Source organism: Salvia splendens, chromosome 12, assembly GCF_004379255.2.
Source record: "Salvia splendens isolate huo1 chromosome 12, SspV2, whole genome shotgun sequence".
Classification (NCBI taxonomy): Eukaryota; Viridiplantae; Streptophyta; class Magnoliopsida; order Lamiales; family Lamiaceae; genus Salvia; species Salvia splendens.
Genome location: NC_056043.1, coordinates 28,854,797 through 28,880,643, shown reverse-complemented (window position 1 = coordinate 28,880,643; position 25,847 = coordinate 28,854,797). Strand labels below are relative to the sequence as shown.

General features: G+C 40.9%; 4 protein-coding genes across 4 annotated transcripts; 1 reads left to right on the top strand and 3 right to left on the bottom strand.

Moving 5' to 3' along the window:
• Positions 1-5,576: 5,576 nt before the first annotated feature.
• Positions 5,577-11,114, bottom strand: LOC121759424 (protein IQ-DOMAIN 32-like). The gene is made up of 6 exons (XM_042154996.1): positions 10,873-11,114; positions 8,599-8,925; positions 8,293-8,514; positions 7,852-7,935; positions 6,223-7,744; positions 5,577-5,803 (listed from the first exon to the last, which is right to left on the bottom strand). Exons 1-6 carry the CDS (start codon positions 10,954-10,956, stop codon positions 5,784-5,786), a joined length of 2,259 nt encoding a protein of 752 aa, XP_042010930.1. The 5' UTR covers positions 10,957-11,114; the 3' UTR covers positions 5,577-5,783.
• A 5,284-nt stretch (positions 11,115-16,398) lies between these two features.
• Positions 16,399-18,459, top strand: LOC121757835 (B3 domain-containing protein REM8-like). The gene is made up of 4 exons (XM_042153307.1): positions 16,399-16,410; positions 17,501-17,620; positions 17,695-17,959; positions 18,026-18,459. Exons 1-4 carry the CDS (start codon positions 16,399-16,401, stop codon positions 18,457-18,459), a joined length of 831 nt encoding a protein of 276 aa, XP_042009241.1.
• A 506-nt stretch (positions 18,460-18,965) lies between these two features.
• LOC121757834 lies at positions 18,966-19,750 on the bottom strand. The gene is made up of 2 exons (XM_042153306.1): positions 19,731-19,750; positions 18,966-19,392 (listed from the first exon to the last, which is right to left on the bottom strand). The coding sequence occupies exons 1-2, from the start codon at positions 19,748-19,750 to the stop codon at positions 18,966-18,968; spliced, it is 447 nt and encodes a 148-aa protein (XP_042009240.1).
• Positions 19,751-22,555: 2,805 nt separating this feature from the next.
• Positions 22,556-25,847, bottom strand: LOC121758000 (bZIP transcription factor 29-like). The gene is made up of 5 exons (XM_042153444.1): positions 25,587-25,847; positions 24,266-25,351; positions 24,049-24,181; positions 23,877-23,961; positions 22,556-22,996 (listed from the first exon to the last, which is right to left on the bottom strand). Exons 2-5 carry the CDS (start codon positions 25,192-25,194, stop codon positions 22,899-22,901), a joined length of 1,245 nt encoding a protein of 414 aa, XP_042009378.1. The 5' UTR covers positions 25,195-25,351; positions 25,587-25,847; the 3' UTR covers positions 22,556-22,898.

Sequence of the window (25,847 nt, the reverse complement as noted above, 5' to 3'; positions counted from 1 at the left end):
AATTAAAAATTATATAATTAAAATCCTACAAATTAAATATTACATAATTAAAAATACCCCTGGGAAGACTAGTCCTTTGGCCCTATCCCCAATATTTTTCGGAGACCCCGTATCATTGTCAAATGAGAATCAAGTTGCTCGGGAGTTATCCGAGACCTATCGGCCAAATTGAGTTGAGCCAAAAAGGTCCACAACGAGTTGGTGGGGGGTTGAGGTGGCACAAAGGGAGCGGGGGCGGATGGAGTCTTGGCGCGACGACGGTTGGCCGTCGCCTTCTTCCTTCCTTGCGGCCGGCGTTGGGAACTGCTCGCGCCGGCGTCAGGGCTACCCAAGTTAGCTCTGGCAAGCTGGCTAGCCACCTCATCGGAGCCGCCGTCGGATAGGGATAACGACCTCGACCGTTTGCTGGAGGAGGATGATAAGCCTCCCCTATACTTCAGATTTCTACGCACCTGCTGCCAAGCGCCGAGGTGCTTGAATGGTTTGTAATGCATGGAATGGTAGGTCGACATGGTGGTCGTGATGATGTCGACCTCGCTCATGCCGCTCCCCGCCAACCGTTGTTCCTGGAGGTAATACCCCTGGAACTTTTGGATTTCTTCGTTGGCTCTGATAATGGCATTGCGCACCATACTCTCGTTGCGCTCGATGGTTCCCTCCGGTCGGTTGGCATTGCACCGGCGAGAGACGCGCCACCAAAACCTCTTCCCGGTTTGGTTCGTGCCGGTTTCTGGATCTTCGGATATTTCCAAATAGGCTTTGAACATCTTCTCCATCTCCGGAGGAGTGTACACGGTGCGGACGTGAGGGTCACCGCCACGACTATGAGTAGAAACACTACGGGGAAGAGGAGGAGCGTTGGGGTTGCCCTCCGGAGTTTGGGAGCCGCCGCTCTCTCCCGATCCTTGTTCGGGTGCCTACCCGTATCGCCCATCAGTGGCATCTTGTTCGTCCACTGGATAAGGCCGGTAGCCACCCGAAATTTGAGAACCTTGGGTTTGAGAAGGGGTCGAGAATTTCGTATCCGGATGAGGGAATGGTGTTGCGTTGAACCATTCGTGGTTCCATCCGTGAGAGTCGGAAGGGTGATCGCCGGAGCCGGACATTTTTTTTGCAAGAGTGAAAGATTGAGAATTTAGATGAGAATTGTATAGTGTGGTGTGAAATTTTTTGTGTGGAAATGAGAGTATTTATAGATGAAAATTGTGAATTTTGGGGGAAAAAGGAAAAATAAAGTAAAAGTGTGGAGAAAACGGATATAATTTATTGGGAAGTGTGATTTTTTATATTATTTAAAATGATTTTTTAAATTAAAATTAAAAAAATAGAAAAAGCCAATGGCATTGCCGTTGGCCAATAGGAGGCTGTCACGTCGACCTGCTCAGCGGCACGAACGTGCTCCTATTATCGAGCAGCGCCGTGCCGTCGGCGCAAGCACAACGGCGGACACGAGTGTGTCGCGCCATCGGCACGGACGCCGTCTGCCCCATCGAGCAGCAATGGGGATGCTCTAAGAGCATCCGCAATGGGCGGACGATGGCACGCCCTATGGCGCGCATCGTCCGCGCCATCCATCGTCCGCACCCATTGCGGGTGCGCGCCATAGGGCGAGGACGATAGTCGCGCCCTATACTTCGGTCGCGGAGGATAGCGCGGATGATGGCCATCGTCCGCGCCATCGTTCGCCCCATTGCGGCTGTCGCGGACAATAGCCGCGGACGATGGCCATCGTCCGCCCCATTGTGGAGGTCGCGGACGATCGACCGCGGACGATGGCACGCGGTTTCGTTTTTTTATAAATACTGTTCATTTGTTACATTTCATTTCACGCGATTTCATTTTCGAAACTTACATTTACATAATTACTACGAAATAGATTCAAGCCCCAATAGTCCTACGTTTAGCGCAGGGGCGCATTGGCCTGGTACAGAACCCGGCGATTATCGTTCATACGAAATCGTATGTGTTGTCTGACATGGAGCCGTCTCCGCACCGCCCAACCGCAGCGGCCGATCCCGACCCCGCCGCGACCGCTTCCGTCCCAGCCAGAAAGAAGCGGAACTGGCAGCGGGCGCAGAAGTTGCCGCCTCCCGGTGATTGCGATGAGTACGCCCCCGGCCGTACGAACTACAACGACGACGAAACTCTCACTTTGGCCCGGTGTTGGGTAGATATATCGGAAGATCCGATATTCGCGAACAACCAGCGACAGATCGCGTACTGGGAACGCATCGCAAACCTCTACAATTCGGTCAAGCCGCCGACCGCGTACAAGCGCAAGCGTGAGCAACTCCGCAAGCACTGGGATCAAGTCAAGAAGCAAGTGAACTTGTACGCGGAGGAGTTCAAGAAGTTCACGCGGTCACAGGTGAGCGGCGAGAGCGCGAGCGACGTGCGCACTAAAGCGATGTTGTCGTACCGGTCGATGTTAGGCGATTTCAAGCACGAGGCCATCTGGGCGCTCTTGAGGGAGAAGCAGAAGTTCCAAGGTGGAAATCTGCACACTGGTGCGCCGAAGAGGACGAAGGTCACCGAAGTTGGTGACTACACGAGCAGCGGCAGCGGCAGTCACCCGGTTGACCTCAACCGGACGTACGTGGATGAAGGGAGTTCCGGCACACCGGTGTCCTTCCGGCGTCCTCCCGGCGTCAAGGCTGCGAAGGCCAAGGGGAAGGCGACCGCGACCTCATCGTCGACCGCTGCAACCCAAGCTCCGGTCCCGGTAGAGCTCCCGACCCAGACGGCCACCGCGTTTGAGTCGTTAGCAACAACGTCGATGGCAAGGATGATGTTGCAGACGCACAGGGCCCTCAAGAAGTGTACCGACCCCGACGAAGCCGAATATCTCCGGGCGTTACTCGATGAGCTGCGTCGGAAGTTGGGAATTGGTCAGACTTAGTTTTTTTTTATTAGTTCAATGATGTAACTTTTTTTTATTAAAACTTCGCCGTTTGTTATTTAGACCGTTTTTTATTTACTCGTTACTTGTTATTTGAAAACAGTTAAATTAATTAAACAAATCAATAAAATGATGATGTGGTGCGCCATAGGGCGCACCTTAGGGCGCGCCTTAGGGCGCCCCACTGCAGGTGGGGAGGTAGGAGGATAAAACTGCTGACGTGGCGCGCCATAGGGCGCCCCATTTCTAATGCTCTAAATGTTTCTGTAATACTATTATCTCTATTACTCACTCTGAATGGACAATTACTTTGTATCGATTTGACATATATCTTAAATGACAACTCCAAAAGAATGTATTATAATATTTTAGGTATGCTTAAAATTCTAAAATAAAATTTGAATATCATTTTATTAAGTTTGGCTGCAAAAAGTGAATAGCCAAAACTATGGCTTTATATATTTATAGATTATTATTATTATTATTATTATTATTATTAGAGATATTGACACCTAATATCATGGAACTTTCAAAAAGTTGAGATTTTTTTCACGAACTTTGATATTGACAAATAATATTACGAATTTTATCCTGATTTGTTATTTCCCACAAATGAAAAAATTCCGGCAAATAATTTTATTTTTTGAATTTTTTTTCATAATTTCTCGACAACAACTTCGAGAGCTTCAATTTTTTCAATATTTGAAGATAGTTTTTCTTGAAGCACACCCTCCAAAATTGTTCTTCAATTTATTAATATAACCGTAATTTTTTCATTAGTGAGAAATAACAAACTCGATGTAAAGTTCGTAATATTATTTGTCAATTTCAAAGTTCATGGGAAAAATTCAACTTTTTTAAAGTTTCATGATATTAGGTGTCAATATCCCTTATTATTATTATTATTATTATTATTATTATTATCATTATTATTATTATTATTATTAATTGCTCCTCATTCTTCAATTCTTTATATTTGGGTTTTAGATATAATCCGTGGGTACGTTCGTTTTATCTTATTAAAACACACAAAATAAAACATCAAAACTTTTTACTCAATACTGGTACTACATTTTATATGGTTACCTAGGGTTCTTTCCCAAGTCAAAACTCTATAAAATATGTAAAATATAATGATCAATGTCATTATAATTGAGCTCTAGGTTTTTTATATACTAGAAACGAGATTAGAATGATATTGGGTCGAAATAGGATCAATCCTCGAATATTCTAGATTTTCTAAGGCATTTCTCACACACGATTGTGTATTTTGTCAAACTAAATACATAGTCGTTTGGCATGCTCTAGACATCTTTTGGGCGAATGACGCAGAATGCGTCGTTGTGTGTTTTGCTATGTTCTTTTTCTCGATCGTCCACACAAACTGTGTGCTTTACTTTGATCTTCATTCTCTTCGTCTTTTATCTCTTTTAGGCCATTTTTACCATCCACACATGCCAAACTTGTTAAACAACCAATTGACAGAAATTTAAACAAAAATATATTCAAAAACCTCTAATTACATGAAATCACGAGTATCAGTGGTATAAATTCAAACAATGCATACTTAGTTTGATATGCACAGTTTGAATTCACACAATACAAGTTCAGTAAGATGGTATGAATTGACCTAATTCCTACTATGCATGCCAAATTTGCACGCAGCCGGTCTTGGCACTGCACGCACAAGTTTGATACTTATGGTATGAGTATAATAGTATTAGTAGCTACTGCCCCAGCAAAAGGAGAGGGTTCCGAAAGTACTGTCTGGCTGCCATTTCCGTAAGAGGCGTGTTAAAGTCCGTCACGGCTGGTGATGGCTTGTCCACTGCCCCTAACACCTGGTTGACTCCTAGGAATTTCTCAACCAGAATAATAAGGCCAGTCGTGGCTGGTGACAGCTGTCGTTGATGGTAGAGTCGTCCATGTCCACAAACGCGCAAGGGCAAGGGCTGTGATGGAAATGAAGAAAGATGCATGCAAGCTTCAGATCAATCCTAGTAAGCTAATTAATTACCTAAAGATTGTTAATCAATATACAATGTAGATACATGAAGATAAGAGAGGTTGTGCAGCTCATAGAGTAAGATCATAATCGAACAATTGTAAGTCTAAACAATATTGAAATCGAAACTGTTAGCATTCCTCATGAATCAGATGAGAAGCCTCATAATAAAGAACGAAGAGTCAGCGGTTATACAACACATTAAAGAGGAACATGTAAAGTTGTCTTTCAATTATGAGAAATTGTCTTCTCATTTTCTCGTTTCTTAACTAGCTATGCTAAGGTGTGTTAGTCTAGATCCTTCTATAGAGCAGTATATATTGGGATAAAATTGTATGTTCGTCATCATCAATTACCTTATGAAGTGACTACACATTGAATCTCATATCCTGCGTTTTGATCCTTTCTTTCTAAATATGGGTCTACTGCATTTTCTTCAGAAACATCAGTTTTGAATTTTTAAAAGCATGGTTTAAGTGAGCAACAAAATTGACCTCTAATTTAAACATTATAGTTTACATGCATTGTTTAAAGAGGAAAACCTAAGCTTCCAAGTGTCAAAGTACAATTGGGACACAGGCTCAAATCATGAAACAGCAAAAACTTAAACCTCGATATAGTCAATACTACAAATCACATAGAGTGAGTACCTGGTAAGACTCAAATGAGACGTTTAGAGGTAAAAATTATAATGCCAAAATAAATAATGATATGGTAAATTTACATCCATGCTCACTTGACTTTACATATCTCTGAATAATACAGTACTTGTGCATATCATGACAAAAAAAAAAGACAAATCCACACAGCAGCCGAGAAAGTAAAATGACCATCTGGGACGTGCTCGAATATCATCAGTCACGGCCACAAGATTAATGTCTAGCGCAGCCATTTCCGGCCTGTGTTATGTTAACACCAAGACACAAAAAATGTGCGACAAAAGTTAATGAGGTGAAAACAAAGAAATATACAGCTAACAATTTCCTGGAACAAGCAATATCAGAAATTGATTTCAGCTGGCTTTATTTCTCAGTTACCTATAACAAGCTAGATTTCCAGTTATGTACAAAGAAAGGCAAGAGTGATTCTGATGTTTTCTGGAATGTGCAAGTATCGCTAGGCATATTGGTAGATATTAAGACATGTAGTCGGGTAAGGTTTCAGAAATAAAATGATTTCATTTTTTCCAATCACCACAAAGTGGTATTAAGCTCAGTCCAGCAGTAGAATATCATCAACAATCGAGCAAGATCATTTGTATCCATGTAATATGGCATAAAGTTACAAAACAACAAGATTGAATAGAATTAAATGGTACCTTGAGGGGAGTGGGTGTCATTTCCTTTTGCATTCTGTTGTGCCTGAGATGGGGAATGCTGAATACGGGGAGATCCTTCTCTTTCATTTTTACCAGGATGGTAGGGTCTGTTTTTGAGGAAGATATCCTTGTCTTGTGCATCAGGACTTGATTTTAGAGATCCACTGGATAATGCTTTGGCTCTTGCTGATTTAGTTGGCTGCATGTAACTTGGTAGCGAATTTTGGCTACTAGCTTCTCTTGGTTCCTGATCTGTAAATTCAAGTTTTGTCGAACCAAAGGATTTACGCCTCTTTCCAGATTTAGGCTCCTCTGCTGGCTTCAAACTACTTTGAGTGGGAGAATCGCGATTAGGAGCAGAGACGGAACTCTTATCAGCAGATAAAGATTTCTTCTTTTCATTGGAGTTAACTTTTCCACCATTGCTTTTCTTGGGACTGACAGAAACTTGGCTGGTAAGCTTTGCTTGAGATTTAGGGAGAGTTACATTGCTTCTTGGAGAAACTTTGGGTAATGACTTGTCCACAACATGGATTGCATCAGATCCCGGTTTCACCTGCTGCATGTTACTTTGATCTGATTCCAGCTTCTTCTCATGGGGTGGTGATTCTGAAGCAATCACAGAATTAACATGCTCACCAGCAGATGGGTGGACAGTTTCATTTCTCTCCAAGTGATCGATGTTGGCATATGACAGTTCAGTTCCCAATATGCTAGAGTTCTCAAAAGCTTCATATTCTAATTTCTCTCTGCTTCTAGGAGGGTCAGTTACTTCTAAAATTTTAGGTTCCAACTCAAGATCATAGACTCCCCCATCTGACATATCAGGTGAATCAAGGGTAGAAGTAACGGAAAGCTCAGTACCACATTCTGAGCCAGCAACTTGAATGGTCACAGCATTGGATATGGAAGCATTATTTAATCCAATTTCCCCAGAGTTAAATGGTGGACCAGCAGAACTTAGTTGTTCGAATTTTGAATGGGCAGCAATAAAAGAGGGATTGCTTGCCTTCTGAGGAAACCTTTTCCTCTCAATTTCGGGTTGCACAAAGGAGAACTCTTCTGACTCGTGCATGGCTTGCTGATTATTAGTTTCGTACTTAACTAAGACAGGCTTGGCGTCCATATTTCCTATCAGACCTGTTTCCATCATTTCAACAACACCTGATTCTGCCATTTCATATCTTGAATTTGACTTTTCAGCGTTCTGCAGTTTGGGATGACTAGTCAATGGAGGGTCTGATGATGCATGGATATCTAAGTTGTCAGCATCACGGGTTATCAAGTTTTCATACTTTTCAGATGATTCAGCTGATGGTCCCAAAGCAGATTTTAAGTCTTTCGGCTCACACCCAATGTTTTCCTTCTCATGCTGTTCTGGAGCTGACCCAGATTTGTCTTGCTCTTTGTTGCTCACTGGTGAAACTGACATCCATCTTTCAAGCCATTTCCATGCAGAATCTGATTTTGCAGGGTCACATTTGATGTTGATGGACTTTGTCCTTGGCGTAGATTCCATAAGCTAAAAATTTAATCCAGTAAAGAAATAAAATGTCTGCATGAGTTAAACTTGTTTGCCTTGGTGGAAAGATAAAATGTACTCTACTTAACAAGAACAAAATGTTTCACCTGAGAAGCAAATTTATTGCCGAGTAACTTCTCAATTGAAATATAGGCGCTTGTACTATTTGCCTTGGCTTCTATTCTGCTCCTCTGAAAACGAAAGACACGGATGAGAAAATTCAGGTATAAAAAGACTAAAGAAATTCATATTCATAAGGTTTAGTCCAGTAAAAATCAAACAAATGTGAAAAATAGATTTTTCAATCAGTCCGAAGAGGCAAAAGAATAAGTAGTTTTAACCACTTAAAAATGAAAATCAATAATATCTACAGAGTATATATTATAGTTGAAATCTGGAATGGGGAATATTCAGAAACCAGAGAAGACGGATTCAAATGTATATCGACAAAAGAGCATGAACGTAACCTCAACAGTTTAGTTTATAGAATTGCTGACTAGGAGAGGGAGGAAAAATTGAAAGTCGAATGGGTGATTAAATTTTGTTACCAAGACTGTTGAATTGAGACCATCCACGACACTAATTTTCTTCTTCTTCTCAAAGTCACCCGACCCTTTGAGACGGATAAGGCGTGCTCGTATAAGAGCTTGCATTTTGATAATGGCTAGAACACACCGAAGAGTACCAACAGCATGCCTTCGAACTAAATGACCTCTTATAGCAGCTTGGAGTTTGATAACGTTCTTCTGCTTCAGAAGCATCCTTCGGGCCTGGTTAAAAACATAAGTCGATCGTGATACGTTATTTCCAATTAACTAAAACAGCAAAAACTACTTTGATGAACAGGTATGTACCAGATATCCCCTGATAGCAGCTTGGATTAGGATGGCACTGGACACTTTGGGGGTTGCATCTACACTACACTCCTCTTCATCAGTAGCGATTACGTTTGAAAGATTTGAGTCTACTTGAGCAGACAACCTGTGCTTTTCATCCGTCCATTGAATTACAGATGCCTTTTCTGGAACAGACAAGTTTGGCTGCACTGGTAAGTTGGCAACAGTAGCCTCTGGGCTTTCAGTGTAAGAAGGTGCTTCTGAGATAATGGTGTTACTCAATACTTGATGCCTAGCAGATCTCTTCCGAAAACTCCACCCACTCCGGGCACTTGAAAGCTTGCTCTGCAAATAAGATAAAATTTAACAATGAAAGAAACAAATACCTTAACAAACCATAAGCTAGTGATCTAATTTCCATATCTTAAATTATATAAGAGCTTCACAACCTCAAACTATTTAATAGATGATCGTATTTAAGTGATCTTAATATCAATCATTTTTTTCCCTTTAGAATCACACAATTTTTCTCCCTTAAGAGTCAAAATATAGAGATTACACCACAAACAAAGGGACAATGAGAAGTGCAAGAAGATGTGATCCAGGTCTTCAGGTTGATTCCTGAACAAGAGACACCAATATGGGGAAAATGTAGTGACTAGAAAGACTTATTAAGATTGGAAGGAGGTCAAAGAGTGTAGCATTATGCAACAATTAGTTTCTTCTCCTTACTGAATTTATGTATATTAGTATCTTTATTTTAGCCAATGACACTTGGCTTAGAAATCCTCTGAAGGAGGAATATATTGATATCGATCAAAGCAAGTGATTTATCTGGGGCATAGTCTAGTGAAGTAGCACCAACTCCCACATGGGCCAAATTCCAAAAACAAAGCAAGAAAAAAGGAATCACAAAAAAGGTGATTTTATTTCAACGCTATATGTTTATAAATGACACTTACCTAGCTCTCAACCATAAAATTAGATTGAAGAACCTTGACTTGACTATAAAAGAAACAGCACGGAAAATCTTTAAACTTGTCCATGAAACGTAAGTTGTACAGATAACTTAATTTGAGGATATCTCCCAAGTTTTGTTGCCTAATAACTGTAAGAATCCTCCAAGTTTAATTAGCTAAGAGCAATTCCAATGCTGACTTTTCATGTGAAATATCATTGGTTCACATGTTTAAATTGACATCTTCAAACTATAAAGGGTATTGAAAGTGAAGAAAAGTAGAATATGTGGTTTTAGAAATATGAAAAGAATAAAACATAAGTAAATAACATTAAACATCGGCAATAAGATGTAGAAACTAGAAATTACACATACTTTCCGTGTTAGTCAGATGAGGATGCAGATATGCACAAAGCGCAAAAAATACAGTATTATTAGCATCATTCAAGAATATTGTAAAAGTCCCACTTCTGTTTGGAATAAGAAAAGTTTAACCAATTAGAAAGACATCCTGATTGGAAAGATATAGCATAATTCATGTTTTTTTTTCTGTTTTTGTTCCATATCCATCAAGTCTTATATTCCAAATGGTTACACCACTACAGTGATCCTTGTTTCAGTTGTTATTGAAAATTTGACTTCTGTTTATGACATTTAGCTTACTTATACTAGCAAATGCTTCCATAGATATAGTAATGTCGAGTCAACTTACAAAAATATTATCAGATCAGGGCCTGAATGTTATTTAGATTTAAATTCAAGTACCATTCCATGGCCAGAATTACAGAAGCAACAATTCCTTATGGTTTTTACATATTTTGGTCATTTATTTACATACTTGAAGACAAGATAAAAGGAAAAGAAAGCAAATAAAGCTAAAAGCAGAATAACAGGAAGGGGTACAATCAACAGCCTAAAAATGTTTATAGTGATTACAGGTCAATTCGCACAGAAAGTTACTCCAGCAGATTCTATCCTAGGTTACATCACTTAAATCAGTCAGGTGATTAATTGAGCTCAGAATGTATACTCACAGTCACCGGAAAAGGTGAAAGTAAAAAGGTCGAATTAAACTGAATCAAGTCAAATTCAGATTTACCACAAAACAAGATGCATTAATGATCTCAACACTCAACCATCCAAAAACAGCAAAAAAAAAGGAAAGAAATGTACACTGTAAACCGTTAGTAGCGAATTCAAAATTCAAAACAACATACGTATGAACTATTCAAGCTGAAAGTTCTTCAAATTCAAATCTCGAAGCGTAAAACAATAAAAATAAAATGAAAATGAAATGGAGAGTATTAGGAAGGAATAAATGGATAGATATATACTTCAGGCGTTTGAAGATCTCCATGGTCGACGGAATCGCTGCCGCAGGCGATGATCTTGAAGCATGACGCAGTTGATTTTCCCATGCTTCAATATCTGGAAATTCACTGCTCTCTCTCTCTCTCTCTGAAAAATGCTCTTTGTTTAACTAACTAATAGACTGGAGCAGGCCGGAGCAGGCCACTGAAGAGTGTTTTTGTCGTCGGAAATTCAAACAGATTGTAGGGGCATTTTCGGAAATGCGGACTCAAAATATCTTCTTAAATCTAATTGACTTGTGTCTAGATTCCGGACATATAAATTGATGGGCTTAGGCCATCCACAATAGGAATAGTCCAGCAATAGCCCAGCCATAGCCTAGCCACTGCCACATCATCAGCACTAAAAATACTCCTGCCACATCATAAATAGCCCAGCCATAGCCTAGCCACATCATAAATAGCCCAGCCACATCAATAGCCACATCACTAATAACAATTATATAAAATGACATAATTAACAATCACACAATATACGGAATTAAATTTACGCCACAAAAACGAGAAAATTCACTAATATTAATAAAATTTAAAAAGTACATTAATTAAAAAAAAATACAAAATTAAAAAAAAAACTAACGTCGTGCAGTCCTCCGCGCCCATAACTCTTCAATTAAATCCTTTTGGAGTCGAATATGAGCCTCCGTTTGGCGCATGTCGGCATGTGCTTGGAGGCGGCCATCTTCATCGTGGGGTACCCCACTTCGTACGTTAGGGGCGGCTACGCCGTGGCTTGGACCAGCTTCATTATCGTCGTTGGCCCAATCAGTCAGTTGTCCACCTTCATCTTCGACAATCATGTTGTGCATGATTATACATGCGTACATTATATCAGCAATGCAGTCGACGTGCCACAAACGCGTTGGCCCCTTAACTGCCGCCCATCGAGCCTGGAGCACACCAAATGCGCGTTCCACGTCCTTGCGCGCCGACTCCTGCCGTGCCGCAAAGTAGGCCTTCTTCTCATCTCCTGGGCATCGGATCGTCTTCACAAAGACGGGCCACCTAGGGTATATCCCATCCGCCAAGTAGTAGCCCATATCATGTCGGCTGTCGTTGGCGACAAAACTGATGGCCGGACCGACACCCTGACACTGCTCGTTGAAAAGTGGCGACGAGTTGAGGACGTTGAGGTCGTTGTTCGAACCAGCTATCCCAAAATACGCATGCCAAATCCACAGCCGGTAATCAGCTACGGCCTCGAGGATCATCGTGGGATTCTTTCCCTTGTAGCCGGTAGTGTACATCCCCTTCCAGGCGGCGGGGCAGTTCTTCCACTCTCAATGCATACAATCTATGCTGCCTAACATCCCTGGGAACCCATGCTGTTCCCCGTGCATCCGCAGCAAATCCCGGCAGTCATCGGTGGTAGGGCTTCGAAGGTACTGATCACCGAATATTTCAATCACGCCCTGACAGAAATACTTCATACACTCCAGGGCAGTCGTCTCACCGATGTGGAGGTACTCGTCCCACATGTCTGCAGCGCCTCCGTAGGCCAACTGCCGGATTGCCGCAGTGCACTTTTGAATAAGAGTGTGGCCGGGTCTGCCAGCAGCATCGTGCCTAAAGCGGAAATACAGATATCGTTGCTCCAATCCGTTAACAATACGCATAAACAGGGACCTGCGCATCCTAAAACGGCGCCTGAAAAGGTTGGCGTTGAACCGCGGCTCCTGTGCGAAGTAGTCTTCGTATAGGCGCTGATGTGCAGCTACGTGATCACGATCAATCACCGCTCGGCGGTGTACCACTGGTCGAGGTCGAGGTACCGCCGGCTGCAAGGCCCTCTGCATCCATTGATCAATCTCACGGTTCGTATAGGCCTCTAGCGCTTCGTTCATTATACGCTCGTACTCCTCAGCATCCCCACCACTCCCACCACTACCACCGGCGTTACTCATTTCTAGGTGTTGATCTTGTACAGAAATTAAGATAGAGAGAGTACTCGTTAATACAAGTGGTGCGAATGAAAATGACGGGCAAGTTGCGTATATATAGTGTTTCGGAAAAAAAAAAAAATTAAAAATTCGCGCTAGGCGGTGCGCTAGGCGATCCGGACGCTGCAATAGCGCCTAGCGGATCGCCTAGCGCCGCGGAACCGCCGAGCGCTAGGCGGTTTTTTTCCGCGAAATCGGCTAGGCGGCTGCAATAGTTCGCCTAGCGCACCGCCTAGAGCCGGCGCTCGGCTAGGCGGTGCGCTAGGCGCTATTGTGGATGCTCTTAAGGACTCATTTGTTTGGCATAATAGACCAACATGTGTTAGCATATAGGCAACACTATATTTATGTTTTGTGAATTGTATAGTAATCACCTACTGGTGTTTGTTTGGCACAATACTTAACACATGTTTGCAATTCAGCTGTTGGTATGGCACACCGAGATGTATGATACAATGGTACATTCCCAAAAATAGCCTCATTAATTTTTCATAATTCCATAATTGCCCTCCAAAAACCCTTATGGCGCGTCCCCAAATTCACAATTCGCGCCTCCAATTTCTATTTCACTCAATTTGTGAATTAAAAGCCAACTTCAGATTATTTTGGCGACACTTTGACGGAGTTACCATTGTCAGCCGTTTGAAGCTCTTGCAGAGTTTGTTGAATCCGACCGGCGATCGATTTCGTTTAGCGGTGGTATGCTTTCATAGCTTGTCTTCTGTCAACGAAAAATTGCCTTTATCAATGTATAACTGATCAGCGGCACAAATGAGATAGGCTGGCGTAACAAAATTCTGCTAGGTTTTTACAATTACATTGCCTTCGTCTACGATAATGCAGTCTGAGATTTGTGTTGTGTTGCATCCCTCGTCAGGGTTGGTTTGGGAAATTTATGAATTGTCGTGCTTTTCAGTATACTGTAAAAACTATATATTGGAAACCAGATTGTGCATTAGAGATTTATTGATTCAATGTGTTATTTGTTGTTGTTGCCGTTATATAGTAATCATTAGTTGAAGCTAGCTCCCATGGGTTCCCAACAATTGAGTGCCAATGACACCAACAACAGTCCAATGACAGATGGTAATCCCTCTATTAAATTTCCTTCACTCCTGTGTTATCAGTTTTTGCAACATGGAACATGAGGACATTCTTTTGTTGCCAGTTGAGCCGGAACCTCATCTCGGCAGAGGGATTGCAATGGACAGGTCAAGACGTGTATGGACACAACGTGAGGAGGAGATCCTTATGTCAACCATGAAGGAGCTGGCTGCAGCCGGATGGAAATCTGATAATGGCTTCCGTGCAGGATATTTAACCCGAGCAAAAGAGGCACTTCGCCGCGAATTCCCAAAGACCGACTTATGTGTTCACCCTCATATCAAGTCTAAGATCAGTACTTGGAAGAGGAACTACTATTCGCTAACATTAATCCTCGACCACAGTGGCGTGGGTTTCAATGCCGATGGTAATTACAAAATAGATATCGATGATGAACAATGGGCACAAGTCGTTCAGGTTGTGTTTTAGATATTATTGGGGAGTTATGCATTTTTTTTGGTGTCAGCTTCTTGACTAATGTTATTCTTTACTTTTTATGGCAGAAAGACAGCAATGCGAAATATATGAGGAACAAGTCTTGGCCCTTGTTGAACGATTGGAAAGAGATATTCGGGAAGGACCGTGCGGATGGAATTCGGGCTGTGGATACCAGGGATGCGGTTCCCCGAATCTATGGCTCAAAGGTGCCTTTGAATGAAGATTCCGATAAGTCTTCCCCAATGACCTTAGACGAACTATACCCTGACCACGTCTTCCCTGAAGGTATTATACCGGAGATGGTTGATAAGAGCATGTCGGTGCCTGATGCACCTGCACAACATGTGCCGCACAAAAATAACAAGAAAAGGAAGGTTGTTCATTCGATGGCCAAGGTTGACAAGATTGACAGTGTCCTTACTTTGATGACTCGCATCCACGAAGACACACATGATCGGTTGAAGGAAATATCAAGTCGAATTGGGTATGAGTTCGACCTTAGCACGAAGAGATCGGAGGTGTTCAGTCAAGTGAAAGGTATGGTCGGCCTCACCATAAAGCAGCAATTTTATGCAGCAAAAAAGCTTGTGAAGGAGCCCGAGCTTATGGATCTTTTTCGGGGTCTGGATGAGTTTGCTCGTCTGGCCTTTGTGCGTGATCTTCTGGACACTGATGGGTTGCTATAAATTATGAGTTGGGGTGGACGTTTCCTAGTATTTTGTCGTATAGGGCAAATGCATTTTACGTAGTATGCCCGCTTATACTTTTGCGGTTTTATGTGATGAACTCCGAACAACGTCTGTAATCTGTTTATGAGCTTTTGCAGTTGTATATGGTGAACTCCGACCAACATGTGTAATCTGTTAATGCTCGTAGTAACAATCCAGACACGGGTGTATATGCATGATGAAATATTAGCAATGTTGGGTTTGAAATTTAATGCTTTAATTGAAATAGCTTTTGCAATCCACTATTATATTTCTTAATTATTAATAATTGGACTTGTTAAATATAACGTACACAACCGACATGCCTATTAATCCAATTTTTCTTAAACCAAATTAAAACAGCAACACCTTCACTCCTAAATTCATACTACATAGAGAATCGACACATCCATGAAGCAATATTTTTTCCCAATCCCTAAGGATGTAGACATATCACATAACATTTTCACCAACGACGATCTACGGATGAAGCCATAAAACATAACAGTACTACTTAAGTACCTACGATTTTAAACCAACGACTACTAAGGATGAGGACGTACAACAGAACATTACGACTTTCATACATACTTTATAAACTTACGTGCAAAATGCTAAACCCTACAGCATATTTCGTAACATTTAATTGAAACTAATTAAACACCAGCTACGGGGTCGTCTTGCGTGACGTTGGGAGTGGGCTGCAAGAAGCCCCCGAGGAACCTTTGGGTGAAGCCCCCATAACCTTCTTCGCCGGTATGACGCGGCTTGGTGACTTTGAAGATGAGAGGTGGTCTAGTTCTAGGTTAATCTAGTCAATCTGAAATAGCTTCCGGTGAACACGCGATGCTGCCCCCGGCGCTGGTGAGTTGACCTCATCGAGATCCTCATCCATTACATGCACACGCCCACGCACGGGAGCGTTTGGCTCGACGGTGTCAGTAATGACAACGATCTCGGTATTGTCAGATAAGGTTATCACCTCGGTTGCCTCCTCAACCTTCACGTCGAAGTAACCGAAAATAGTTGCCAATTCGTTAAAATGTGGTTCGTCGCGGCGGTAGTACGCCCCGGCGAACGGATTCAGCTGCAAAAGGCAACACGACATTTGCTAATGTAAAAAAAAATAAACAAACTTGAATGTGGACATGAAACTGAGTGTGCGCACCATGAGTACGCCCTTCCACACTGCCTCACTAGCAACGACGAGCTTGTCGACATATTCCCAGCGTACGCCGGGAGTAGCAACCAACGCCTTGAACGTATCGTATCACTGCTTGAGCACCAACAACCGCGTGGTAATGTCGCTGCATGTAAGTTCTGAACCAAAACGACAGTTAATCAATTTCATACACAAACGAAGCACATAGTTGGGAAAGGTTGCATCGTCCCTTCCATGCCCATTCCTATTCTCGATGAGGGTTGTGATCAACAAATAATCCATCTCTACATTCCATTTGCCACTATAGAAAAACGTTGATTGAGCTGGAATTCGGGAGTTCATTTTGGATGATTTGGTTACAATTGCAAAGTTCAGTTTATTATATAGACATTTTTCATATAGCATTTAACCCTTGGTAGATATTTGTCAAATCCATTAGGGGCTGGGTACAAAATAGTGACCATCCCGCCGGCCTAACATGTCGCATACACCGTCGGTGGAGTACAAATCTAGGATTTGGTCGATTTAGTATGACCGAATTAAATGGAGAGTTGCGTTATTTTCGGTATCACATTTATTTATTCAATACCGATGTGGAGTACATATGTTTATTTACTTAATTTATTCCAAGATATGTCCACATATTGAGTGCATTAATATCTCATTTTATATTAGTCAACCACCCGTTTATGTAGGCGGTGGATTAGGCAGTAGTGATTTTAAATTATATATAATTTGTTCTATTAATATATCGTGTTTTTATCAACATATGTATACACACTTGATTTCGGTAACATGCGGTATTATATTATAATTTGTTCTTTTAAAATATCGTGGTTTTATCTTATTCTTAAATCGGTTAGTGCATGGTCGGGGGATTGGAATTTGTGAAAAACCGATTCGAGTATTACTTCAATATATAAATGACTTCAATATGCGTATTAATTATTATGGTTTCTCCGCTGCAAATCCTCGTTCTTTCTCCATTTTAATCAACTCCCAGCCTCAAGCGTGATTTGCGAGAAGCTATGCATTGCCACGTTCACACGCGACATTTTATGTTGCTCACCCACCGAGTCAGCTATCATCAATATTCTCCACCTTCCTCAACCACCGAGTCAACTATCATCAATATTATCCAGAAGGTTGTCTTCCCCATTATTCAGCTTATTTATGCAAATAGCTTTTACTCGGTCCATGCAACACTCCACAGATATTCGAATCCTATTTCAAATTTGCAGCAAAGACAACTTCAAATGGGTGGTGAAGGTTCTAACTCCATCCCGAACGTCGACCCGGACTACCAAAGACTCCCTGCATTCATGAAGGTTTTCCACCAGGAACATTGCAAGGATGACATGGTGGGTGGCTGTCGATTTTCATAGATTACATATGAAATTGCTATGTTGTTTTCACTTCAACTTATATCTTGCAGCGAATTCCTCCCGAATTCGTCGGGATTCACGGGGATGAACTACCGTTCGACTGTAGGCTCGTTTGGTCGAATGGAATGCGGTTTATAGTGCGAATTCTGAAGATTGCCAACGGGTTCTACTTATCCACCGGATGGCGAGAGTTTGTTCGTGCTACGGGCGTCGTACACGGCGATCATCTCACCTTCACTTTGGTGGATGTTGGAATTTTCAATGTTAAGCGGTTTGATAGCGCATCGCATTGTCCACCGCAGGGAGACGTTGACGGTAAACTCTCTAAAATCGTGTAATTTGTTCATATGGGCATAATACATATACTCCTTGTATTTGTAGTTGTTGAAGACGACGACGTCGAAGGTAGCTACTCACCGGACATCGATACATCCGACGATTACGTACCATCTGAGAATGAATCTGACACAACTGTGGATGAGGACTATGTGGACGATAGCGGGGCACTAAACATCGACGGCCTCCCTACATTCATCATTTCGCTCAACCAGGCGAACATCAATGGCAGCCTTGAGATCCCTTATGGCTTCTGGCTACGCAATATCCCACTGGGGGCAGTTAAAGCGGGCGCGTATCTGGTGATCGAACAGGGGAGGTGGCGATGTACACTAAAAAACAAGTCGAGCAAGATATGGGTGAAGCATGGGTGGTCTCGATTAAAAAACGAGCACAACCTGGTTGAAGGGGTGCGTTGCCATTTCAAGCTTGTTGATGCACTTGACGTCACATTTTACGTGTTCTTTGAACGTCCTTAATATCGTTGGAAGTACTTACTTTAGCTATATGCAGTAGTGGTCAGCTTTAAATTGTCGTAAGTTTGATGTTATTTGCGTTGTGTATGCTCATGATCAAGGCAAATTTTCATGTTGTGTAAATGCTTGATCATTGAGTGTAATGTATGGTATTTTGATCCCTACTAATGGAAGTATTTTATGGCTCTAACGTCTACACTTTAAAAGGAAATTGAAAGGGCTACAGATATGCTGGCCTTGAAGCCCCCAAACTCAAAATTGTATACTAAGAAAATGATTACAATGATCATTACAACAGATGCACTTTTAGACTGGGTGACCTCAATATTGAATAGACGCTAACCAATGCATGTCATTAATCCATAATATAAAGTATGAACCTACGCCAAACATAACGAAGTTTATCACAATAAAATTTAAGCAGTTCATACACACCATTAGTTTATTCAATAGACAACTGCACGGTCATATAGTAGTACGAAAGAATTCATAAACTCATGGTACGACGTTCACCCGATCATTCTTTCACCCCACATTGCAGCCGCCAAATCATCCCTCTTCTTCGTCCACAAAGCGGTTGGCGAGACAGCATTGATAGTTGGAACTACCGACTCGTCGTTGTCACTGCCATACCTTTCATCTGGTTGAGTATTTAAGCCGTCCTCACAGGGATCCACTTCGACATTAGTACGAATAAAATTGTGCAGCAGGAAGCAAGCAATTATCAACCCGGTTTGCACGTCGATAGGGTAGAAACTCGGGCTGCGAAGGATTCCCCAACGCATCTTAAGAACAGCAAAGGCACGCTCAATCACATTCCTTGCTTTAGTGTGCTTTAAATTGAAAAGTTCTTCGGGAGTTTGCGGTGCTTGTGTTCCAGGACCCCATTCTTTCAAATGATAGCGAACGCCTTTATATGGTGTGATGAATCCCTCGCTGTTTGAATACGCATTGTCGCAAAGTTAATAGCAATCTATAAGATGAGTGGGACGGTTCATGATAATAATCAGATAAGAACACTGTGTAATAAAAATGTGTTGAACTATCAATGAAAAATCAGAATGATCTACCTTTGGGAACTTTCAGTCCAAACGGCCGGCTAATAGCATCACGTAATATCCTCGAATCACCTGCTGATCCCTCTCATCCCGGTAGTACATACACAAAACGGAGTCGTCGATCACATACCGCAAGAGTGTTTGTCGTTACCTGGCCCTTCCTATTTCGGTACCTAGGGGTGTCCGCAATGGGAACCCGGACGTTTATATACGTACCATTCAAAGCCCCAAGGCATCCCTAATGATTTGTTACAAAAATAGGGTAAGCCATGTGATTATGTAAATAACATATCTAAAACAAAAGGGCATTTCACATATTTAACCGACCTTAAACCACGTCCATCTTGGGTCAGTGCATGTATCATCAACTGGATCGGGTTGCACTAAAAACACCTCGTGTAAAGTAAGAACCCCACGGAGCACTATATGCATATATTTAGACACAGTTTGCGACGAACGCATGAAATTGTGACCAACAATCCGTGTTTTTTTTGTGGTGGGATAGAATGCATAAAAACATAGCTACTTGTTTTTCAACCGTTACAAATTTCTGATCTACTAGTCCAACTCGGTCACGCAGAAGACGACATAATCTACCAAATGTGTTTCTATCCATTCGAAGATTGTCTATGCATGATCTATCAGTTACACGAACAAGCCTGTCTAACTGTTTTACATGATCTGGAATAGAGTCAATGAGTTTTTGTGGTGCATCTTTACCACCATGTTTCCTTTTTTTCGGGTTAGGTTCAATCGTAGTGAGTAGCATGCTTACCAAGAGGAGATTGAGCCTTAGATTTTTCAGTACTTCCTCCAGTAAATCAGAACGGTGGTCGATTCCTCATCTTTCCGGTCAACCTATACGGATTATGTACAGAGCAACATAATTTAAGCTTAGCAAGTTGAAATATAATTAGAAATTACATCAAACCACATACATGTTATAACCTGCTTAATACATACATCCACAAAGAAGAACTCAAGCACCCAAAATTTCTGTATTACGTAAATAATAAATCGAAGCCCGATAACGAATTGAAGATGGATAATATTACAGAGTTTTTGGAAAACATTACCCTCACACGCAGATTTTGCTCGGCCATGGCTCCTATGCAATTGGATCTAATTTTGATCGGCCCTCAGAATTGGATTGAATCAGAATTAAACGCCCAAGCTTATTCTGCCCACCTAGACCTTCGAATTAGATTCGTAATTGAATCAGGAGTTTCGTTATTCCACGATTTCGTCCCCAACACACCCTACCCGACGTTCATCGTATTGATTTTTCTTGCAGCAGAATCGCCGCAGATCTTGAAAGCTTGGATTGGGAATCCTAATCGATGAAGAGGATGGTGGATCTAAAAATTGGAGGGGGTAATTATGTATTTTGGCCGAGGGAAGCCTAGCATTTTTTTGCTACTAAAACTCTAACACATGAATCAATAGAGACAGAGTTATCAGCTAAATGGACCCAAATAAACACCACCATAAGCGGGTTGTGTGAATCAAATCCGGGTCGCTTGTATTACAAACATGGCAATCAAACACAGACATAAGGGTTGATAGTGGACTCTATCCACCCACTAACATACCAAACAAACATACCCTAATTTTAGATTCGTTTATTATTTAAATGTCTGCCCATTTTTAAAATCATTATATTCTGACATTTAACATGATTATTTCTATGGCACTATTATTAATTTATGTAGTGTTGTAATACCTTTTTTTAAATCTCATTTCTCTATTTTATTATTCTCTCAGAATCTCAGATCAGAGCATGCGGTATCAATTTCATTTTAATAGGAGTAGTTGATAGTTGATCAGTTACATTAATTATCATATAGACAAATATACTCATAAAAACTAGTATAGGGGAAAATAATAAGTTTGTGAAATTCCCTTTATACTTTAAAGTTGTGACATTTTAGGATTTAGTCAAATTTCATGATTTTAGCTGCTAATATTTAAACGACGCTGGCAATATTTAACACACACATAGGCATAGTTAGTAAAATTAAGTTCAGGCATAGTTAGTAAAATTAAAGTTTGTGTGTTGTCTCATTGGTTTTATAGACTATGTGATATTCCAGAATTAGACAAAGACTTCTAATTTCAACAAAACGTTACATTCATGCATCAGTTTTTTTATGATTACAAAGTGGTCAATCCGAAGATCAAAGATGATCACAGGTTCAATAAAAGAGAAATAGGGCATGGAACAAAAATATGGAGTCATCCTAAAATTATCAGATTTACCAAATTCATGAAATTTCATTACTGAAAACAAGAAAATGAAAATATTTCAAAACTAGAGCCGTTATATACTGCTGTTGGAATTAATGCAGTTGACGGAAGTGAAAAATACAGCAATTATTTGCTGATGAATATTCTTCTCTTTCTTGTAAAATTTATTACAAAACATTGTTTGTTATCAATTAATATACTATAAACTATTACTACACTTCAAAAATAAAATCTCACTGCACTCCAAATAATTAGGTCATTCAATCATACAATATAAATTAGTCAAATCGCTTTCAAGCTAGACATTTCTTTCTAGTATCATTAAAGGAGACAACAATAGCCCCATATTTCAATGAAGAATCTCCCTCCCTCTCTTGCTCTCTTCTCTCTCATACACACACACACACACAATTGCAATGTCCAAAACAATGGTGGAGTCCCATTCACATGAAAGAATCTCCAATGATAGCAAAATACAAAGTGAAAAGCAACTAACTTTATGCAGTTAGTCTTCTCAAAACCCCCCATTGCAATAATGTGAAGCCCAGACCAAGATAATAATCCCACTCTTCTCCAAAGAGCATAATGGAGCAACACACTAGCATTTCGCAAAAATTCGTAAGCAACACGAAACACGGTTGCTTCTCAGAAGATGAACTTCATCTCTCAGAAGAGTTTAACATCACACCATTCTGATACAGAATGAATCAGCTTTAAAGAAAAACTAGCCCCAACAGATTTTGAAATTTGAGGGAGCTTCACCAGCAAAAACTTAATAGAAACAGCATGGCACCTCAAGTCAAACTGTAGTCTTCACCTTTATATATACCAATAAAACAAATCCAACATAATTATTCTCTAAGCAGCTCATATAAAAATAATAAATCAACATTAAAGACTATATATGATATACTGGTCTAAAGTCTAAACCAAACCACGCTATGAAAACATCTCCAGTACCAGATACTGTAATTTAACTAACCAATTGAATTAGGGACTCAAATAATGTGATCTCGGCTAATCAGAAGTAGGAGCAGATGAAGTTGTAGTTGCGGCTGAAGTTGTAACAGATAGCCGTTGTCCTTGATTGGGGTGCTGTTCCTGCAGAGAGAACATGTTATGCTTCGTACTAGCTACCTACTGTGCCATGCCATTAGAAGTTCTACCCTCATCTCTAAGCCCCATGTTTCCAAACTTCAAGCGCTGAACTTCTGCAGTCAACGTCTCGTGCAGAGCTGCCACAAAAAGCCAAAATGCTCAGCAAAATTACTCTTGCACATCAAACTTACATAAACTAGGACGAGAAGATGGGGTGGAGGGAGGGAAGGGAGGGAGGAATTAGGTTAGGGAATCATGTATTGGCATTTTATGTGAATTCACTAGCATGCTGTGAAGTTCTAAACAAATACTACTAACACGATCATTGAAAAATACCAGCTAAACATAAAAATCACTGCATTATAAAAAAAATATTGCATACTTTGGTCTTGGGGAATCCTCTTAGGGTCAATTTGCAAGGTTATATCTAATGATTAAATGTGTATTATGTTTGGTTCATGAGATCTCACAACTTAATCCTAGGTGGATAATCATGTGATGATTAGTCATAGCCACCCCTTCAACCAAAATAATCTCACAACTTAATCTACAACTTAATCCTAGATGGATTATCATATGATAATTAGTCATAGCAACCAAACGACACCTTATATTATCAGCATATGAAGTACTAACAAGGAAAAGTACTATTTTCTGACAACGTGGCCTCATTACTTTGTTGGACTAGAGCGGATTCTAATCGATAGTTCAATATTATCAATGTTTAATTTTTATTTATTTTAAATGGGTGGATAAGGCAAAGCGCTTGATTATTTTAGATATGACTTGGATGATAGATATCCCACCTGATGAAGTAGGATATGTTTTAGGAGTACACAGACTACAAGTGTATAACTAAATGACAATATGTATGCCAATAAACATGACAAACCAAATGCTAGAAATGTAGAACATATTATTTGCATCTAGCCTATGTGATGTAAGTGGATGATACTGCATGAAGTGCATTCACAAATTCAAGTAGATTTCGTAAAATTTAGTAAACAAGCATAATACCATCTCTCAAATGTGCTTGTTGCTCCATAGCATGAATGCGGAATTTCAACTCATTGTTCTGATTAGTCAACTCGGCATGGTCTTTCTGAAGAGACAAGAAAAATCAGTTAACCCAGACTGCTATCTTTTATTGAATACGAGCAGGAAAAAACATAACGCCACAGCTATGCACCTGGACAACAGTAATTTTAGCTGATAGCGTGGTGGCCTCTGTTTGCAGTGTCTGCACCTTATGTTCCAATTCAGACATGTACCGGAGCTTCCTCTCCTTCGAACGAGCAGCTGATTGCCGGTTTGCCAATATCCTGAGGAAAAAAATAAAATTAGAACATATTTAACACCAAAAATTGTGTCCTAAAGTTCAAATAAATGTTTCAACAGAACTGTACCTCTTCACTCGCTTTGGATCCGATACTGCAGTTTCTGAGAGCCTGTCATCTGCCCTTATCTTTTTCAGCTCAACTTCATTAAATTCACCGCGTCCAAAGTCCAAATTAATATCAGTTGAGTTTTCACTCAATGAATTGCTAGGCGAGAGCTGATCTGCCCGATTACACAGAGAGTTCTGTAAATTTAGAGGCGAGTCACCAAACTGAAAGCTTCCAATGCCGCTATCCATTGAAAGGCTCCTAAAATGCCGAATTTGGGATGCAGAAGCAGCATTCTTTTGTAAGTTTTCTGATTCATAAATGTTGCTATCGCCACCAACAACCTTTGTGCCCCTGGCAAGGGTGTTCCTATCTTTGCCGTGGGCGCCAGAAGAGTTCAAAGTATCCGACTGATCTATCTCCATCAGCGACTGAAAGAAGTTATCCACAACCTCTCCCTCAGGCTTTCTGTCACCCACGTCCTCACTTTTTGCATAATTAACTTCTTCCATCTCGACTTTGTTCACCCCAACCAGCATACCATTTCCCAACTTCTCCCTTGTATTCGCCATTGGGCCTAAACCTCCCTGGCTGCTTATGGGGACCAACTGAGGTGAAGACTGAATCATATCAGAGAACCCTAACGGGACATCACTGTTAGAACGGCGATGGCCTCTACGGGGAGGAAGACCACTCCCACGAAACGGATTCTCCCTCGGAGAAGTGAGACCCATTGCAGGACCTCGCGACGCGACATCCATTTCCTCCATCGACATGTTCTTGAAACTCGAGTTCGGAGAAGCCAATGAAGGCTCACTAGGAGGAAAGGGGCTTAAAGGGGGCAGGCAATTATTCGCCATGAATGACGGCTGAGATAGAGACCTCGACCTCGAGTGAGAAGAAGTCCCAAATATTTGATCTGGAGATTGCTTCAGATTGGTCTGAGCCATCAAAATCAACCAGAAACCACCCAGAATCTTCACCAATTCCCCCCTTTTATTCTATTCCCCCTAAAGAATTGAGCTTCACTCTCCTCACTTGAAATACAACCTAATTAATCCCCACAACCAAATAGATATCCAAGATCAAGTTTACTTCAGCAAAACCCTACAGCAGAAAAGGCCCAAGTTTCCCAATCACAAGATAATCAGAGCTACCGCAAATATTTATTACTCAATAATGATAAATAAATAAAAACCTAACTTAGGCACAAACATGACATCTCAAATCTACAAGCATCAAATGCAGTTCATTCACAGTAAAAAAAAACTAAATCAAGCAAGAAATCATAACCAAACAAATCAAACAAGAGGGGAAATTCAGTACCAAGAAATCATCGTACCTCATTACTTAAATGGCCAAAAAATCCATGTTTATTCACGACAACCGCTATTCAAATGGGGTTGAATAGAGATCCCGCTGAAAATGGCGGAGATTACGTTAGAAAAAGACAAAAATGATTAAAAATTTTAAAAAGAAGAAAATGGGTAAGCTAGACAGAGCGCGAGAAGGTGTATGAAAATTGACAAAAACTTTGGGTTTGCATAAAAAATGACGATTATGATTGCAGAGTTAGAAACATTGGATTTTTAAATTTTCTTCC